We start from the raw sequence: 18,347 nt of genomic DNA on the forward strand, positions 1-18,347 counted from the left end.
ATAGATGCTGCATTGTTCCATTTGAGCAGTTTGAGTCCTAACCTTCCTCAGCACCAGTACACAAATGAACGAGGAGGTCCCCGGGGCATGCAGGCAGACGGAAAATAATACTGTACCACAACTACCTTGTCTCTGTATCCTAAAGGTTCCCAACACATCCACACTGAGCACAGGGTGACGGGAAAATCTCTTCCCAAGCCAAGAAGCTCAATGGGGGCCACCATAGGGAGTATTTTGTGACAGGCAACAGGGAATGGTGCCACTCACACTCGGCCAAACGCAGCCACCACCAACTCCCTGCTATCGGGCACGCGCTTCCTGGGCTCTTGAGAGCGACAGCTCAGCACCTCGGGATGATCTCGCTCCCAAATTGTCATCCTCCTCTCCCTTCCCTTCATACTCACCAGCCACGGGGCTGCAAACAGCCCATGGGGACACACCCAATATCCACCCAGAGGCTACAAGCAACAGGGGCGGTATAAAAAGAACATGCACAATTCAGGAAGCTTCCACAGCTGCTCATAGAGAACAAGATGTAAATACAGATTGTTCATCTGAAGACTTGGAAATTTAAAAAAAAAACCCAACAGAACAAAAGTCCTAATTGAACCTAGTCATTCCGCTCTGTTTCTGCATTGTTTGTGTCTGATGGAAACAAAGCACGTTTCCATCTGTGTGTTAAATTACAGACTTACAATTTCTGTGTAGAAAACACTCCAGAGCCAAGAGCAGTTACAAAGGCCAACTGTGAAACAGTAGGAAAAAAAAAAAAAAAAAGAGTCAACACCATTTATTATTCACATATTGCATTACAAGTGTCTCTTATCAAACTCAGAGCATAATTTATATTATTCATGTAGAAACTCAACTTCAACACCACATGGAAAGAAAAGCTAAATACGCGTGTACAGGGGTGCAGTGACATCCTGATCAAAGATCGAGGCTTGGGCCGACGCGCAGCCCGACGACCCAAGGGATTTAGTGCAGGAGGGACAAGCCCAGCGCCCGCTTTTGCCCAGTACGGCCACTCTACTGGCAATTCTTTATTGCTGTAAAACATGACAGGGAGGTTCCACGGGTACCAGCTTACAAAGGACTGGGGAACACACTGGGAGGCCAGCCAGGCATGACCAAACTGGGTTTCAGGGACACTTGGAAAGAAGTGCATCTGTTCCAAAGGCAGAGTGACACAAATCTCCACTCCCTGTGACTGTGGATATTGCGTTCATCATCTGAAAGACCAGTTTCCAGGCAGCAATGCCTCGCTGGTCTGTTTCAAGAACAGACTACATCTAAGATGCAGAATGAAAGCAGCAGGAAGGACTGCTTAATGTAAATTAAAAGGTTCAGCCCTCATGCCATGCCTGGCACTCATGTGGAGAGAACCAAAATGATAAAGAAAAAAAAAAAATTAAGGCAGTTTACAGAGGGAAGCTGACTTCTAACACCTCAAAGTCGGGGAACTTCTCAAAAGCACAAACAAAAGGGAAGGCGGCTCTCCCTCCTGTGGGTTAAGACTCTGCTTGCTTTCTCAGGTGCAAGCATTCAAACCAGCAGTTTTAAAACACACAGCCAAAGAGAAGCAGATTTCTCAGCACTCCAGGCGACCCAAACAACATGTACATTGGTGTTTCCAATAGAAGGAGAAGCAGGTAAGGAACCAAAAAAAAAAAAAATCCGTTCAGTATTAAAACTTGTGCAAAAATAGCAAGTGAAAAAAATGAAACCACTTGTAAGCAAACACTTAGGCAAGATCATCAGAGCAGTGGAACCCCCTGCTTCGTACTCAGTAGTATTTTTCTTTAAAGTAAGGCAATAATAAAATGAACATGCAGGCAATGACGTGTTGGGTCTGCATGTTTGAGATGACAGATACAAAAACATGAGAGTTGTTTACAAAAGGTGTAAACGTCATCGGTAATTTCAGGAAGGTTTGTGATCCTATTAAGGAAAATGTTAAAGCTTCTAGGAAGGGGGCTGTAGTTCAATTCTTTGGCAGTAGTGGTTTTTTTTTTTAGGCTAACAGAAGCATTACGAATATGCACATGTGGGTTCTCTGTTGGGAAACATCTCCTGGGACCAATGTTTAGCTGATGCTGAGCTGTGCAAATCCTATAAGTTTGCCATCATCCGGAATTTCTGAGCCATCAACACCAGATGCCTGAAACAAGAACAGAGATCCAAATAGCAACACACACGCTCTACCTTTCAGCACAAACCACAAGCAGGTGTATCAGACGGCCTGGGGAGGAAGCAGACACAGGACAGCTTTGCACTGTACTCAGCAGCTTGCACTACCCAAAGTTAAAATTGAGTGCTTTTATATTTTTGCCTTTTTTTTTTTTTGAAGCTACAAAGGGCTGGTACTGAATGTCTGCCAATGTCTGCTCCAACTAGACATTTTATGTGCAATAACTGGGGCAAAACAAGTGAAAACTCCTTACAGGAAGAGTAAAAAATAAGAGCACTTACTCCTTCACTCCCAATAACCTGGTTACAACCTTTGCTTTGCCACTCCCCCTGAGTTCTACCACCTCTGAAAGATTCACCTGCTCTGCTCTCAGTTTTGGCTCTCTTTTTTGGCCCACCTCTCTTATTTTCCTTTTTTCTTCTTCATTTCCCCATCTCCTCCTCAGGGACAATGAATCTGTACCCTCCCTCATTCTCTTCCTCTACAAAAGCAGTCTGTGGCAATTCTTAGCCCATCCACCTGCCCTGAAATATTTCTGCAAGTGCACATCCCAAGCCCCAAAAATACCCCTTTGCAACATTTTTACATGTTTATTAGCACATCATCTCATGCTTATTTATCTCAGGTGCTGCTCAGAGGATACAAGCAGGGAGCCTGCAGTGCCTACGGTTATACAACCAGTAAGAAGCTTTGGGAAAGAAGGGAGAATTTAGAGTGCATACATCAGATGCCTGCAGTAGACATCTACATGCAATGCCTTCTCCTTGCAAGGGACAACTCGATCAGTTAGGGAACAGGAATAAATACCAGTCTGAAAGTGATGGATCTGTTTGCCTGGGGCTCTTCCACAATTTTCTGCAAATTAGCTGCAACTGAAATCACACAGACACAAAGAAAATGGGCAAATATTAGCACAGGCCGGATAAAAACATCCCAAACTCATTAGTCCTCTTTCTATTACGTAACAAACTTTGAATTTTTACACTGATAAGGAAAGATTTAGGTCTCAATTAGACTCAGTCTACTTAAATCTAAAGCTTTGAACTGTGAAAACAATGTTATTGTTACTACACTACTTTTTCAGAGGTAGTTATTTTTCCCAGGATGTGATGGGATCAATAGTAATAAATGCCCAACTGCACTTGGAAATCCAGTTAATTTTGCACTAGTAGCTGTCCTGTGTACAAGGAACAGCTTTGCTTGCTGCACTTGGAATACACAGGCAGTGCTGACAGTTTAAAAGTCTCACCTACTGCACAGTAGGACACATTTATTTAGCAAAGTGTTGTCTGAGGCAGCTGTTCTCCCCATACAACTCGTGCTGCTGCCCCAGGGCATGTGCACCTCACACTTCCTTCCCCAGCCCTAATTAAACCCAAAAAGCCTGGCTGATTCCAGTCCCAGAGCTCTGTTGCACAGGATCTGTGAGCAGGACAGGCTTGTGCAGCAGTTTGGTAATGCATCTCTGTCATGATTTGGCTAATGCATCATTAGACTTCTTTCTGCATTACAAGGAACATTTGCTTCACAATGTTACCAACTAAATCATCACCTTGTGAACTGGGGGTTGCCTACATGTTGGCACAGAACTGTCACCAGAACTGACAGCAGTTGGGCAGACCCACTGGGGTAGAGAATCAAGGCCACAAGAAATTTTCTTATCACCCACTAATCAGATCATTTTAAACATGCAAAAGGTAACTGAAATGGTTAGAGCAGAAAAAACCCCTTGTAATTACCTATTACCAGATCTCTGCCATCAACAAGACCTGCTGAAATGAGCTCCTGAGACACACCATCTGCAGTATCTGTTGGGGAGAAACCCAAGAACCATCACCACAGAGCAGAAGTTGTCCAGCTGGTGAAGGCACCACACAGAAACATGAAGGAGCTTGTACAAACCAAACAGCAAAAGTGTTCTCTACAAAAGACAGATACCAGGGTGCACACCAGGTGCTGTGAATTCACTTGAATTCACTGAAGGGCTGCACTTTGGCCACATCCATGAGTTTTACAGCAGTGCTCCAAGCCCAACTACATCCAGCCCTTTAGGAAGGCACTGTGGACAGACATTCACACAACTGCACAACACCAAACACAAAACTTCCCCTTCACACACTGGAATTTCCCACCAGCTCACCTTTCCCTGGGGTGAATTCAAACCGAATATCATGGAGCTCTTTATTTGAATTCCTGTGGAAAGAAGAGAATTTTATATAAAAGAGACCATTTCATGGCACTGATAGGTGCCCAAAAGAAAGTGCTGTTGTTGAATAATCAGTTTGCAAAGTGAATTCTCTGCATTCTACCCCCTCAAAGGCAGAAACTCATCACTTGGGTGTGCATGTGGAAGCAGCACAGTCTGCCTCCCAACCTGACAGAGCCTGGGCCACTCCAGGATAGGTGAGTGCCGCCTCTCTGGTACAAGGCCATGTTGTTCCACTGTCTCAGCAACTCATATCCCTCAGCAGAGGTATCCCTGGAGTGCATGTTTCAGAGGAGGGAAGTGCTCACTGGCTGCAGATGCAAACCCACTATGGAAGCGATGCTCAGAATCCCCACTCTAACACCTACCAACAACCAGGATGCCTCCAGAGATGAGAGGCAGGTTCTTTTAATGAGAAACAGCAGTTTGTGCAATGAGTGCAGAAGAATCCTTTGTTCTGCCTATTTCTAGTGACACAGACCAGAATCCACTCCCTGAACTGGGTAAAAGCTCTTCACTCTCAGAACCGGCTGAAGTCTGAAGTTGTGCATGAAGATTAAGATCGTTCAGCACAAGGCCAGAACCCCTGGATCCCTGAATCCTTTAAGGGAACCCAGCTAATATTTCCTTCCCACTCCATTAGAGTTTAGCAATGTTTACACAAATATGAAAACCTCTTTCGATACACAGGTTTTACCAAACTGAAGTGGATGTGATAAACTGCTTTCCCAGGTCCCAGTTTCGGAAGAGCAGATGAAATCCAAGCTGACAATGTTTAACCCAGTGTCCCTCTCTGCAAAGGTTCATGTTGACAGAACAGGACAGTTTTGTGCCCTTACCTTAACCTTAATACAAGGTTGATGGGGACTCTCACGTCTTCCTGTACCGGAGCTGCAGCAGGGGCTGCAGGTGGAGCCTGCAATGGGATTACATCATTTTAAAGCAGGTTAACAATTCCTTGCTCTGGCTTTAAAACTAGAGGTAACCTTGATCAGCTGTAGATGAAAGTTTAACTCATCGTTGGAATCATGGCACTACAGTGAGAAGGACAACAGACCAACGAACCAGGAAAACTTCACACTTGAACAGGAGGGTCTCTGCAATTGCCTTGAAAAGAGTAAAAGCTGCACAACTTTGAGAAATGCCAAAATGGCAGGAGACTTCAGAAGTGCTAAATGTAAAATGATTGCTTGCTTTGCGTTAAAACTTAAGGTTTTTGGATATTCATGGCAGCTTTAAGACCTCCTGTGTTTTAATCCCTGCCCCAAATACCTGATTTAAAAACCTGATACAACTCTATCAGTAAAAAATTTAATTTGCAGATTAGCATGTACTCTCCGTTATCTTTTTTTTCCCATGAAATCGAAGACTTTAAGAGCATCTAGCAGCAGTTTTATAGCTGCCTATTTTCAATTCTAAATTACTTCTGAGTAGTTACTGGAATGTGTAATCAAAGCATTTTATACTTGTCAGCAGTAGATTTCCAGTAGGGAAGATCCAAGAGTTGCCCTGCACTTGTTACAGCACTTGTGATATTTCCAGTAAAGAGCTACGTGTTAGTCAATCTCCACCAAAAAAACCCAAATAAAACAGAGAGGGGTCGGTCACTTGTACTGCCCATGCTGAGGCAAGGGTTTTATACCTGCAGGAACAAGACAGACACAACACGAGGCTGATAATTTAAGCATAGAAGTCTTGACCAAGTGTTTTGCATCTAGACCACTTGTTTTTTCACAGGAGAAAAAAAATAACCTTTCATTTAAGACTAGCATTTTACTCCAAGGTGCTCTTGGCCCAGCAATGCAGCTCAGGGCTTCTGATCACAACCTGGTTTCTGTTGAAGCTGAAAACCAAGTCAGTGAAAACAAACAAGGGTTCATGGAGAAGTCCAGAGCTCTGCAAAACAGTAACCAGTGAGAGAACAAGAACCAGAGGAGATAATGCCATAATGGTAACACACTGACACAGAGAGCTCTGAGGAAGAACATACTGACACTAAGAGCTATAGAGACGAACACACTGACATAAGTTCATGAAGTTCAGCTTAGGACAAGCTACCAATAAATCAGGTATTGGGCACTAGTGGCAGATACTCTGCTAGTGCAAATCCAAAGTGTCACTGACACCAACACTGCTCCAGCCTTCACTGCTGCTGGTGTTTCAACTGCTGCATAAAATTCAGGGATTAAACACCGGCCTTTATTTAAGAGATTTGAAGGGGTTTGATTTAAGTATTAAAGCCATTTTAATGTTGCCAAGAATATGTCAAACTTCCATGGTTTCAGATTGTTCTAGCACATCTGGAATAGAACAGCTAAGGGAAAACCTGAACGCTGGCAGGAGGGGTGTTTGCTCTTACCTGGGCTGCTGCTGGGGCTGCTGCTGCTGCTGGGGCTGCTGGAGGAGCCTGGCTGGGTGGAGGTACAGCAGCTGGAGGTTGTGCAGGTGCTTGTCCTGCAGCCTGAGGTAGTTCAGTAGGTGCCTGTGCTGGAGCATTGAGTGAAGGACCTGGAGGCTCAGCTGATGGAAACAGCTGCAAGCAAAAAGGAGTTTTAATGAGAAAAGCAACTCAGAGAGTTCTGATTCAAGCACCAGCTTTCCCAGAAGTGCTTGTCTGCCACATAAATCATTTAGAGAAGTTCTAATGCCAAGGGCATTCCCAGGCCTCCAGGACATTAACACTGATCCCAAGTTGGTGTTCAGGGGTTTAACGTGTCCTCATGTCCAGGGACCCATTCTGTCCTGACATTTGCAAGTTTTACTCATCAGTAAACCAAGATACCAGCATGGCTGTTGATCTTGGACAAAAATTCCGTGCTGCGGCAGGGCTGCGTGCCTTGCTATCCTATCCAGCTGGGATGAGAGCATCCTATCTTTCAATCTTCCTCTTTCCTGGAGTCTGAGTCCTACTTATATTTCCAAGTAGCCACGCACTCAGAGCAGAACAACCCTGCTTTGACTTGTAGTTCCTTTCAGAGAACAAAACCCAGCAAAGCAGTGAGATAACTATCGACAACTAAGCCTTTCCAAGCAAATGTCAGAGTTACTTGGGTATCGATGGAAAGTGAATTCAGAGTTCTTCAAATCACACTAGAGAAGGTTTAGGATTGGACTTGACTTTGGTCTCTTGCAAAACACAAAATCAACTAACCAAACAAAAAAAGCCACTCCCCCAAAAAAACTCTATATGAGATTAATTTGAGGGTGGGGAAAAAGAGCTAAATGGAAGTTTAATCTCTTTTTTACCTCTTGTTATTCAGTACAGAGAAACCAATTTTGGCATGGTAGCCAAAGAACTGTCAGTTTGACAACACTTCAGTGTGCCCTCCAGCTCACTCTGACGGGTTGTAGGAAATATAAATCATCTTCAATGTTGGAAACCTGGACAGGAGACTTCCAGTGGGAAAACTCACCCCAAAGGGATTCTGGTTTTCAGCTTTTTGTTTAAATTTAGAATTTATGCCAAATTACAGTGCCAGAACTGTGGTCCTTCTCAAGATCTCCCTTTATAAACACTTCTTGGAAACGAAGGAAGAACAGGACAGCCCAACTCAAGACTAATTTCTAGGAGACAGCTCTGTTTATCTTTCAACACAGGTAGGGAAAAGACAGACATAGCACAGCCTCTGGAAGATAAGCAGTCCCTATCACTGACAGATAAGATATACTGATATTCCTAATGTAAGAAACAGTTCAGAACTGAAGAAAGATGATAAATTGCAACTGAAGTTTTGTTTGCTATCAAATACTACTACAGATTTCTTTTACAGTTCTGAGCACAGGTTCCAAAGCAGAGAATCAGAGAATGCAAACCAGACATCCTAAAGTTGTGTTCTGTTGGGTTTGTGTTGTTTGGGGTTTCTTTTAAGGAGGAAATGAGAAGACAGTTGTTTTGCTTAGATTATTCTTGTGACCAATTCATTACCTTACAACAAACAGTCTTTTTGCCATAGCAAGCTGACAAGACATACAACAAACCTCAAGAAGAGCTCTTGGCATTACACAGCCAAGGATTCCTTTTATAGGGAGCTCTTCAAACAGAGCTCAGCTAGATACCAGCTTCTACTTCACACAGTATTGTGTACAAAGGCTAATAAAGCATGTTCCTTGAAACAACAGCAGTAACAAGGAGTCATCTTTTCAAGAAGCCATTTGCAATTATAACTTACCTCGGAATTCTGTACAGGTTCTTTCACTCTGGGAGACTGAAAAACAGAGAAGAAGATGTCATTGCCTAGACCAAAGTGAAGCTTACTGACTAGGAGGACTTGTCAGAACCATACTGAACACGAGAACCCTACATAATTGTTTCAAGTTCCATATGTGTATTAAGATGCACGATTAAAGGGACACCACACGATTTGTTGTCATATTGTACCACCCAGAAACACCGTCACATTTCAGAACTTGCAGACAATATTTCCACAGTGGCACACAGTACCCTAAGATGCTATCACGTTACCCATTAGCAAAATCCAGGACTCCCAAAGATCACTCAGATTGGATCAAACTACTTATGTACCAAGAGGGGAAAATACATTTTAAGCTACTCAAATCTGGCAGAAAAACACACACACAGACCTGCCTGGCAGAACTCTGCTAGAAAACAAATTCCCCTCCTTTACTTAGGGAGGTGGTTTCCACACCAGCTTGCTTAAAACATACAGACCCTTTGTAGGGTGGGAGGCGGGAATCAGCCTTATTTGTGCTGCCTTTTAGAAGGAAATCCCTGGCCTGCTGTCCCTGCCCTTGGACCCTGCATTCTGCTGTGCTCTTTGTGAGAGAAAGCAGAGAACTGACAGGTAGGTGTACACTCAGCCATGAAACAAAAAGACCAGTTGAACATAGAGGAAAGTGCAGGCAAAGCAACATGACCAACCTTTGCTTATCAGTAAAACAAAGATAATACTGCACTAGCTGTTTCACACAGCCAGGGAGGAATTGCCAAGTACTCCTGGAAAGCCCTGCAACGTAGAGAGCCTGCAGCTTTGACTTCCAACAAGTCCAATTACTGTGTGGAGATAAGTGGAATGGTTTGGTCCATGATGGGAATAAAAAAAATACCTGTTCCTTTTGCACATAATGGTCTAACAGGTTGCTGTTTGGACAGTACAAGCTGGACAGCAGAACATTAAGTGCCATCATGCCCCTACTCTGAGCCAGTTTCTGCACTAACCAATGCCACTACCTTAACAAGTGCAGACCAGAGCAATTTGTAACATATGGCTCAGAGGCTTCTCGTGAGAAAAGGTTAAGAAGTCTTACTCTCAGAACAGCAAGTTTCAAAAAGCTCTCTGGACAGGGGAGACGGAACAGTTCCCTCCGGATGACTATGTGCAGGCAGTGTCAGGAAAAAAGTCACACAGCCGGAAAGGTAAAGCCTGAAATCCATCTCAGTGTGCTCAGCCTTCACTTGACAGTTACCAGGTGGGATGAAAAATATGGCATTCCTCCCAGACAAACAGCCCTGCTCCACATCTGCAGGCCACAGCTGCTGCAGTGTTCTTCCAGGAACAAAGCTCACATCCAAGTGTACCTGGATGTCTCAAGGAATTACGTAAAAGGAACTTGTCTGAGAGATCAGCGTGCTAAGCACTGTACAGATGAGTACAGAAACACTGGCCCGGCCCCTGAGCTGACAACTGATCCAGATAAATGAAACACAAGTGGTGAGAGCCAGTTGAATATGAGCCAGGAGTGCCCAGGTGGCCAAGAAGGCCAATGGCACCTGGCCTGTATCAGGAATAGTGTGGCAGCAGGACCAGAGCAGTGATTCTTGCCCTGTACTTCGGCACTGCTGAGGCACCTTAAGTGCTGTGTGCAGTTTTGGACACCTCATGGCAAGAAGGACATTGAGGGGCTGGAGCAAATCTAGAGAATGGAATGGAGCTGGGAATGGGTCTGAAGCACCAGGCTGACAAGGAGCAGCTGAGAGAGCTGGGGAGGCTCAGACTGGAGAAAAGGAGGCTCAGAGGAGACCTCCACACTCTCTACAACTCCCTGACAGGATGGTACAGACAGGTGGGGATCAGTCTCTTTTCCCAGTAACAAGGGAAAAGAGGAAATGGCTTCAAGTTGCACCAGGGGAGGTTTAGATTCTATATTAGGAAAGACTTCTTCACTGAAAGGGTGCCCAGGGAAGTGGCAGAGTCACCATCTCTTGAGCTGTTCAGAAAACATGAAGAGGTGGCCCTTGGGAACAGGGTTTAGTGGTGAACAAAGTGGTTCTGGGCTAGCAGTTGGACTCAGCAACTCTGAAGGTCTTTTCCAACCTTAACAATTCTATGATTTTATGAAAAACATGGTCAGGAAGAAGACAGCATAAACATTAAAAAACATTTACCTAAGGCACAAATAGGATGACTTTGGGGATTAGTTCTAACTAATTTTTGCTTGTGTAATCAAAGATGATGTGAGTAAGCAGTGAAATGTGACCACACAACTCACCACCGCTCAGATTTATTGGGTAACAGAAGGTGCACTATTTAAAAGCCCCCAGAGTGCAACTGCTTTAATTTGAATTCAAGGTTTCAAATGCAGAGAGGAAGGAAGTTTAGAAGGTCTTTATATCCAAAAGGTAATGTTGACCCAGGAAGTCACCATAATCAATGAATGGAAGAGACATTTCTGGCTCTGGGTGTAATAAATATTTACCTGCTCTCAGATGCAGTCCTCAGAAAAGACTTTTAAAATACACATTTGCACATATTAAATTCACCCTATTTTTTAATGTAAAGTGGAAACAAGTAAAAAATACCAACACCTTCCATTTATGTAGATGATTTTATGCAGGTTAATACTTCAGTATTTTGGCACATTAAGTCAATCTGCAGGGCCTCCTTTTACTTTGTGGCTGACAGCAGTAAAATGCAGGTACAGATGGAATCACAGAATCACAGAATGTTTTGGGTTGAAAAGGACCTTTAAAAATCCTCTACTCCACCTCTACAGCAACGGGCAGGAAAAAAAGGTGCCACCTAGTTAACACAAGTTATTCTATCCAACAGCTTGGTTAAAATTGCAGAGGGATTACAGGTGGAATTTACACCCAGTGTTTGAAATATGGCCAAAAACACAGGACAAACACTAGTCCTCAGTAACACCACCATATTCATGGCAAAAACTGGCAGTTTGGATACAAGTCTGCTTGAAAATTAATCAGATTCAAGTACCCAGGCAGACGTGTAGTGAGGTCTGAGGTGCCACATGCCCTTCCTGACATCACAAAACATATAGGTGCCCCAAAATACTGTGTTACATACCCATGGGCTGCCTCCAAAATGGTAATGTACATCTGCAGGGAGGTAACTGAATTAAGACCTACTGCTCCAATGTCCATCCTAAAGCTTTGCTGGATGGGAGACCTACAAGCAACAGCCAAGCACAGCCCAAATGAAAGCAGTCAGGACAGGCAGCAGCACAAGGAAAATGTATCAAAGCATCAAGAAAAAAACTGTCTTGAAAAGGAGCTTGTAAACGTGTGTCAATCTGCTTTTTTCTGCCTAAGAGGAATGAAACAAGTAAGTACTGTTCAAAACACAGTAAACAGTGTGAAGTCACAGTGCCCTGGGCTTTGAGACAAGATACAACAAGTTCTAAATAATCTCTGAAACAGAATTAGGGTCTTTTACAAGAATGTTTCTTAAAATGTGATCATATTCTAACTTACAAAAGGAACTTAGAAGAATTCAGCTTATAAAGCATCAAAGAATTTCAGTAGTAGCCACCTGGTACCAAGAGATCTTCCTTGATCATGTATAATACAAAGCTGGACAAAATAAGCCCTTTTCGAAGTCACAAGAGTTGCTGTCACAAAGTATGGAATTACTGTATCATGTGGTTTTTAAAAATCCAAGCATTTCAAAAGATGCAAAATCTTGCATTTAATATTTACGTGTCTATTCACAACAGCAACAGAAGCCAGACTAATGAAAGAGAAATGAGAAAAGTTGTAAAGGGATAAATGCTTCAAGCCAATACTACTTTTTTCCCTTTCCCACTGAAAAGCTTCCTCTAAAAATCCTTCACTGTCTCACTAATTCAATTACAGGATGATTATAACACAGAGTCCGCTTCCAGCCACCTGCTGTAGTGAAAAAGGACCAGGCAAACCATTACAGAAAAAAACCACACTGGTGACTGCTGGGGGAAGACAACCTGAGAAACCATTGTAATCTTTAGCTGATCATTATGCACTACTCCTCTGAGTTCTTGGGGGCTTTGTGTATGTGCTGGGAGAGGGGAAAGTGGTGTTTTCTTGAGGATTTTCAAGCACTTCACCAATCACTCCTGTGACTTCAGGGATGCTGTGAGGTTTTCTACCAGGATTGATTGATTTCAGTGTAACTGGGGGGGGCAGAACCAGACCCTGCATGTTTCAGCAATCAGCCATAAGAACAGGCCCTATTGATTTCAGCTCCATCCTGGAGAGGGCGGTAGGATAAAACCTCTCCTGACACTTCGAGAAGAAAGCGTCTCAAGCAGTCAGCATCCTTAAAGGGAATCCTAGCTGCAGTAAATTAGTATGCTGAGCTGGGAGCAGGCTGTCTGAATTAACATTTCCAATTATGCTGAACAGCCCTGAATGAGACCAGCTGTGCCCCACCACAACGACACAAAAGATCAATACAATTTCTTCAACCTTCAATCTGCTTTCTTTCCTTCAGCTCCAAACTCGAGGGAAGGGAATATAACATGCTGTTTATCATGCTTAAGGCCACATGCTCCCCAAATATATTTAGATGTACCACAACTGGAAAACAAAACAAGGACAGTGGAGTTGGAGGACCCACCCTGAGCTGTGAAATTGCTGCTCTGCCTTCCTCACTTTCTTCATCGAGTTCATCATCACTCCATTCCCAGCCACCATCTTCAGTCTTATGAAGACGCCCACTGGAGCCTGGGACTCTCCGGACCTGCTCAGCACAAGGACACAGAACTTACACCTCAAGCAGTTTCTAGAGTTGACTTTTTAGAAGAAATAGCACCAGAATGTCTTCAGGTTCCATCACCTACCACAGTGTCTGATTATTTTATTGAAATAAATAGCTCTATCTAGAAAAAGCTGTACTGCACTACTTATTAAAAATGTGAGTACAAGCACAAAAAATTAGTACAACTGTAACAGCAAGAGCCCAGGAGGTTTTCAATACCTTTTTGGATCTTTCAGTGATTGTTGGTGCTCTCTGCAACATCTTCTCTTGTAAAAACTCTTTATTCTGCAAAGGAAAAAATACCAAACATTTGCATTGCTGAAAATGCCCTTTGATGCCTTCAGTGTCTCTGATAAACTGTTAAACTGTTTCTAGCAGAAAGTTGTTTACATGTTTCATCCCTATTCCCCCAAAGATATTAACCACTCCCCTACTCTGGGCTGCAGTATATGATGTTTCATCCTAAATACCTTTTAAGTTAACAGTGCCACACTCCCTATGCAAAGTGACATGGAATTAACAACTGAGGAGTTGGATATTATGCTGATTTCCTTGGAAATATACATATTATACTGCAGTATCTGATATCCTGCTGAGGTATTTGGCATTCTTCCACTTGCAGATACTACACCACCTGGATCCAAGCCCTTTGCTTTATCTTACTCCTAAATTTATGCCTGTCCAACTGTCAAAGGCAAACCTCAGATGTCAGACAGGTTGGGATGCAGGAATCCCTCTGTGCTGGAGTAAACAGAAATTGGGGCAGCAAGATTTGAAGTGGCTGAAAAAACGTACAGCATTTATGTTTAGAGAGGAAGCAAATGCAGTGATCACAACAGACTGAATATTGGGAAACTGCTGTGATGCTTTATTGTATTAAATTTCCCCTTCAGCAAGCTGCTCCAGACTGGCCAATATGGGCTCCTGAGAATATAATTTTCTGACTGCTGAATTGTGGGGCCAAACTTCTGGCAGCAGGGGAAGCAGGACAGTCCAGACAGGCACCCTGGCATTTGGCTGGGTATTCCATACCACACCAGTGCAACTGGAAAGCTCTGCTGTCCCTGCCCATGCAGAGCTCCCAGAACTCCCCCAGAATGGCTGCTTGCAGGCAGGATGGAGAGTCTCAAGACACACTCTGTCATTCCTGCTAAGTGGCTCCCAGCATTATCAAACCATACTTTTACATAACCTAGATGGTATTTAAATATATGACTCAATATAGCTGTATAGAAGCTGCACTCTTCAGCCCTCAAGTTCCAGCTGTCAGTTTGGCAGTGGCTGATGTGTGACAGTAATTTAACCCCAAGTGTGAACTGGCACACATTTGCACTTCAGATGCCGGGTTAAGCATTGCCTCATTTACAATAATGTTAATTTTCTATCACCACCCATGCTAATATGTTACTCTCCAGCAGCTTAATGAAAGCACAAAGGAGATTTAACACACAATGAAGTATAACGTGAACTAGAACTCACATAACCAAACAGAGAAAGGTCAGCAATGTGTAAACCATCCTGTCACTTTGGACACCAAGTGTGCATCCAGCATACAGAGGCAGACTAATCAGCTGCCAAAAATCCAACTACGGACAGTAAAACCCCAGTTAATACTGTCAAGAGCCCAGACATCAGTTAAACTTGCCCTAAAGCAAACTGCTGCATTGCATCAACTGGATCACCCTGCAGACTTCCCTGGTTCACAGAATTATCAAACCACACAATACCCTGAGTCGAAGGGACCTACATGGATCATTGAGTCCAGCTCCAGGCCCTGCACAGGACACCCCAACAAACCCCCCTGAGAGTCTTGTCCAAATGCTCCTGGAGCTCTGGCAGCCTTGGGGACATGACCATTTCCTGGGGAGCCTGGGCAGTGCCCAGCCACCCTCTGGTTAAAGAACCTTTCCCTAATATCCAAACTAAACATCCCCTGACACAGCTATAGATCATTCCCTCGGGCCCTGTCACTGGTCACCACAGAGATCAGCACTTGCCCCTCTGCTTCTCCTCATGAGGAGGAAGTGCAACTCCCCCCAGTTGCACGTGTTAAGATTCCTGTCAGCTTTAATAGGGTATCCAGCTCCTGTACAGATACCTGATGTGGCCAATTCCACTTAAGCATCTTAATCTGGGAGCTGAAAACGGATTAATTGGTGATGCTGCTTTGCTAGCCCAAGTATGCAGTCTCTTTTTGACAGTTTAATCTGCATTCTGCTATAAATCCTGTGCATTTTGATCACGAAAAAAATAAGCAGAGAGAAAGTATTCTCTCATGCCCATGGAAATACAAATCCTCCCCTGTGTTACTGCTGTCTGTCTCCTGCAGTAAGACCGCGCATGCTGCATATGCACTAATCTCCAGGCAGTAATTACATAATGATTGCTGGCAGTTCACTCCAAGGCTAGAAATGGGAGTTTCCTACTGTTTTGTATCACAGGATCTTCACTTTTCATAAGGCAAAACAGGGTGAAATATCTCTAGGAAGGTCTTACACAGTGGGCCTCATTCAGCCCCTAGCACACAGACTGATTATAGACTTCACTAAAATACAAGTTACACTTGCTGCAGCAGAGACCTTTATGGTTGGACAGGCAGCCAGAATGGCACCATTACAAGGGAAGAACAAACCCAAAAGGCACTGAAAGATAGTTAAATGCTCAAGAATTCCTAGATAATTTCTGTTAACAACAGCATACACAGGAGGCACAGAAGAGGGATTTTATTCTATTCCTTCACAATGACCCATTCAACTCACTCAACTCTGCTGGCTCCAAGTGAAAGAGCCCACGCTCCTGCCACTAAAGCTGTCACCCACACCTATCCTGCTTCTGAGAAGTCCTTTCCACAGCCTCTGTATAAATCAATGGTTTCTTACCTTTGCTTTTGTGAAAAATTTGTGTCTTAGGAGTTCTGCTGCTGTTGGTCTGTCAATAAAAACAGATGTAGAAAAGACAATTATAAATGCTCCCTTTCAACCCAATGGTCTTCCAGGCTGCTGCAGCTTGTTGACATCTCGTGAGGGCATCAGCTTCTCCTGTATAATTCCCCTAAAATCAATGTATTCCAAGTAAATTTTACACCAGCAATCTTTTAAATTACTCAGTGTATTCTGAACAAGGCCTATTCTGTTCAAAAGCAATGAGTAGCTGGGGACTGGTGGGGAGAATTTGCTCCTGTTTTGATGCTGAACTTGAGACTCTTAGATAACAACAGGATCACAGAAACAATTTGCTCAAAATTGAAATCACAGAATCATCACTGGAGTGCAGTACTCACCCTGTGCAAGTAACAGTTATTTCAGAGATACCTGATTAAATATATGTAATTGGTTCCATTAAACATAGGTGGGATGATCAGTCTTGGTCTAATACAAAATGAACAAGTATAAACTATTTTCCCCTTCAAGTCAGACTTCAGAATAAATACTGGAAACTAAGAGATATCCCTTGGTCAGTTTAGGAGGAGCTTCCTAAAGACTCAAGCCTAAATGAGAAAGCTTACAGCATCTCCCACACTGCAAATGATGCTTAAATAGTAACAAAGTTTAATCAGTGTCCTGCAAAGGCCCCTCATCCACAGGGTTTATTTCATCATAGACTACTCCAACAAAAGGCATCCTCCTTATAGCAAGGGAGCCCCTAAAATAATGAAAAAGCAATTGCACTGAATTCTCTTCTCATGCAATATGCCAGCCTCCTGCTCCCACAGTCAGGATGATGCCAGTGGCTGTCAGTAGTGCTTGAGGAGAGAGAAGGGGTGTGCCAGATTCAGGGTGATCACATATAATCTGATCAGCACACATCCTAGCCTGCAAGGACAGGATATGCTTTAGAAAGGTGAAAAAAATTCATGCTGGAAAAAAACCCAGCTATCAACTTTTATCAAGCACTCCACTGGATTCATTAAGCATTTCAAGTGTAATGCTTGTTAGAAGAGAGAGACTCATTGCACAGTGTGTGAGAAGCCTGTGTTCCTGGATCTGACACAAGAGGGAACTGAAGAATGTCTTCATTATTATTATTATTTTATGAAAGCATTTTTTCCCTTCCAGAATTAAGTTTGCTTACTGAGGAGAAAAAAAAAAAACAAACAAAAAACCCAACCTAAGAGGTATTAAAAAATGGCACAGCACACACACCATCCCCTTGGTAATATTTCCTGTGTCACTGAGTAGTCAAGATACTGTTCAAGGAAGGCTGAAAGTGTCATCAGGTCACTTAAGCAATCTGTATTGATGAAAACATGTTGGTAAAATTTGCCACTGTTTTTCCTGATTTCCCATCCAAACCAAATATTACATATAATTAAACAAGTCAAAATTACACTAAAAGCCTTCTCTGCACTGGCAGATTTTAAAAAGTTTATTTATGTAGTTTTTGCAAGTAAACACGTATTGCCCAACCTGTAATTTCTGATCTGTAAACACAAAGCAGTTCTGACTGGGAACAAAACATGAACTGAAGTCACCTGCTGGAGGTGGCCAAGGGAGAATGGCCCTACCCAGGCAGTGGACTGGGATGCACTCTCATTAACCCAAATGGAAGATGTGTGCCCTGGCCAGGCACAGTGCCAGACATTTATCCATAAAAATAAGGACAGCCAAGAGAATTTGTTGCCACACAGCAAGATTGCTGTGTTCTTTGTGACTGAAAGGTTGGAGGGGCAGAGAGTATACCAGCTTCAAAAAATAGGGAACACAATGACGTTTGTGAGTTTGGGGGTGGGTTTTGTTTGCTTGTTTTAATTTATTTTGGTGTGATCCATTCTTACCTTTTTTCAGGGTCTTTTTGTAGGCATGATGAAATCATCTTCCTAAATGATTTCCCATATTTCTTCAGCATCTCCTTATCTTGCACACCAGTTTCCAAACATGGAGGATCGTTTTGTAGCGTCAGCATTAAAACCTGAAAGAATTATTTCTATTGACAAAGAGATTTTCTTTGGCCTTTGTTAGAGACAGACCTTGGGAAAAATGTATTTTAGACAAGCACTTTCATGAAGCATCTGAGTCAA

The 18,347-nt window shown here is 43.2% G+C and overlaps 1 protein-coding gene across 1 annotated transcript in view; it reads right to left on the reverse strand.

The window, feature by feature from the left end:
* Positions 1 to 583: 583 nt before the first annotated feature.
* OXSR1 (oxidative stress responsive kinase 1) overlaps positions 584 to 18,347 on the reverse strand; it is an 87,219-nt gene continuing 69,455 nt past the window's right edge. The window contains exons 8-18 of the mRNA XM_042043481.1: positions 18,105 to 18,238; positions 16,210 to 16,258; positions 13,550 to 13,615; positions 13,190 to 13,312; positions 8,567 to 8,602; positions 6,757 to 6,930; positions 5,237 to 5,313; positions 4,332 to 4,384; positions 3,931 to 3,999; positions 2,999 to 3,063; positions 584 to 2,161 (exon numbers count right to left, since the gene is read on the reverse strand). Of these exons, the coding sequence (XP_041899415.1) occupies positions 2,087 to 2,161; positions 2,999 to 3,063; positions 3,931 to 3,999; positions 4,332 to 4,384; positions 5,237 to 5,313; positions 6,757 to 6,930; positions 8,567 to 8,602; positions 13,190 to 13,312; positions 13,550 to 13,615; positions 16,210 to 16,258; positions 18,105 to 18,238 (921 nt within the window). The 3' untranslated portion in view covers positions 584 to 2,086. The remainder of the gene's footprint in view (positions 2,162 to 2,998; positions 3,064 to 3,930; positions 4,000 to 4,331; positions 4,385 to 5,236; positions 5,314 to 6,756; positions 6,931 to 8,566; positions 8,603 to 13,189; positions 13,313 to 13,549; positions 13,616 to 16,209; positions 16,259 to 18,104; positions 18,239 to 18,347) is intronic.

The sequence above is a fragment of the Corvus kubaryi genome, unplaced genomic scaffold (assembly GCF_017639235.1).
Source record: "Corvus kubaryi isolate FWS band 111438036 unplaced genomic scaffold, C.kubaryi_AGA036_p1.0 37398, whole genome shotgun sequence".
Classification (NCBI taxonomy): Eukaryota; Metazoa; Chordata; class Aves; order Passeriformes; family Corvidae; genus Corvus; species Corvus kubaryi.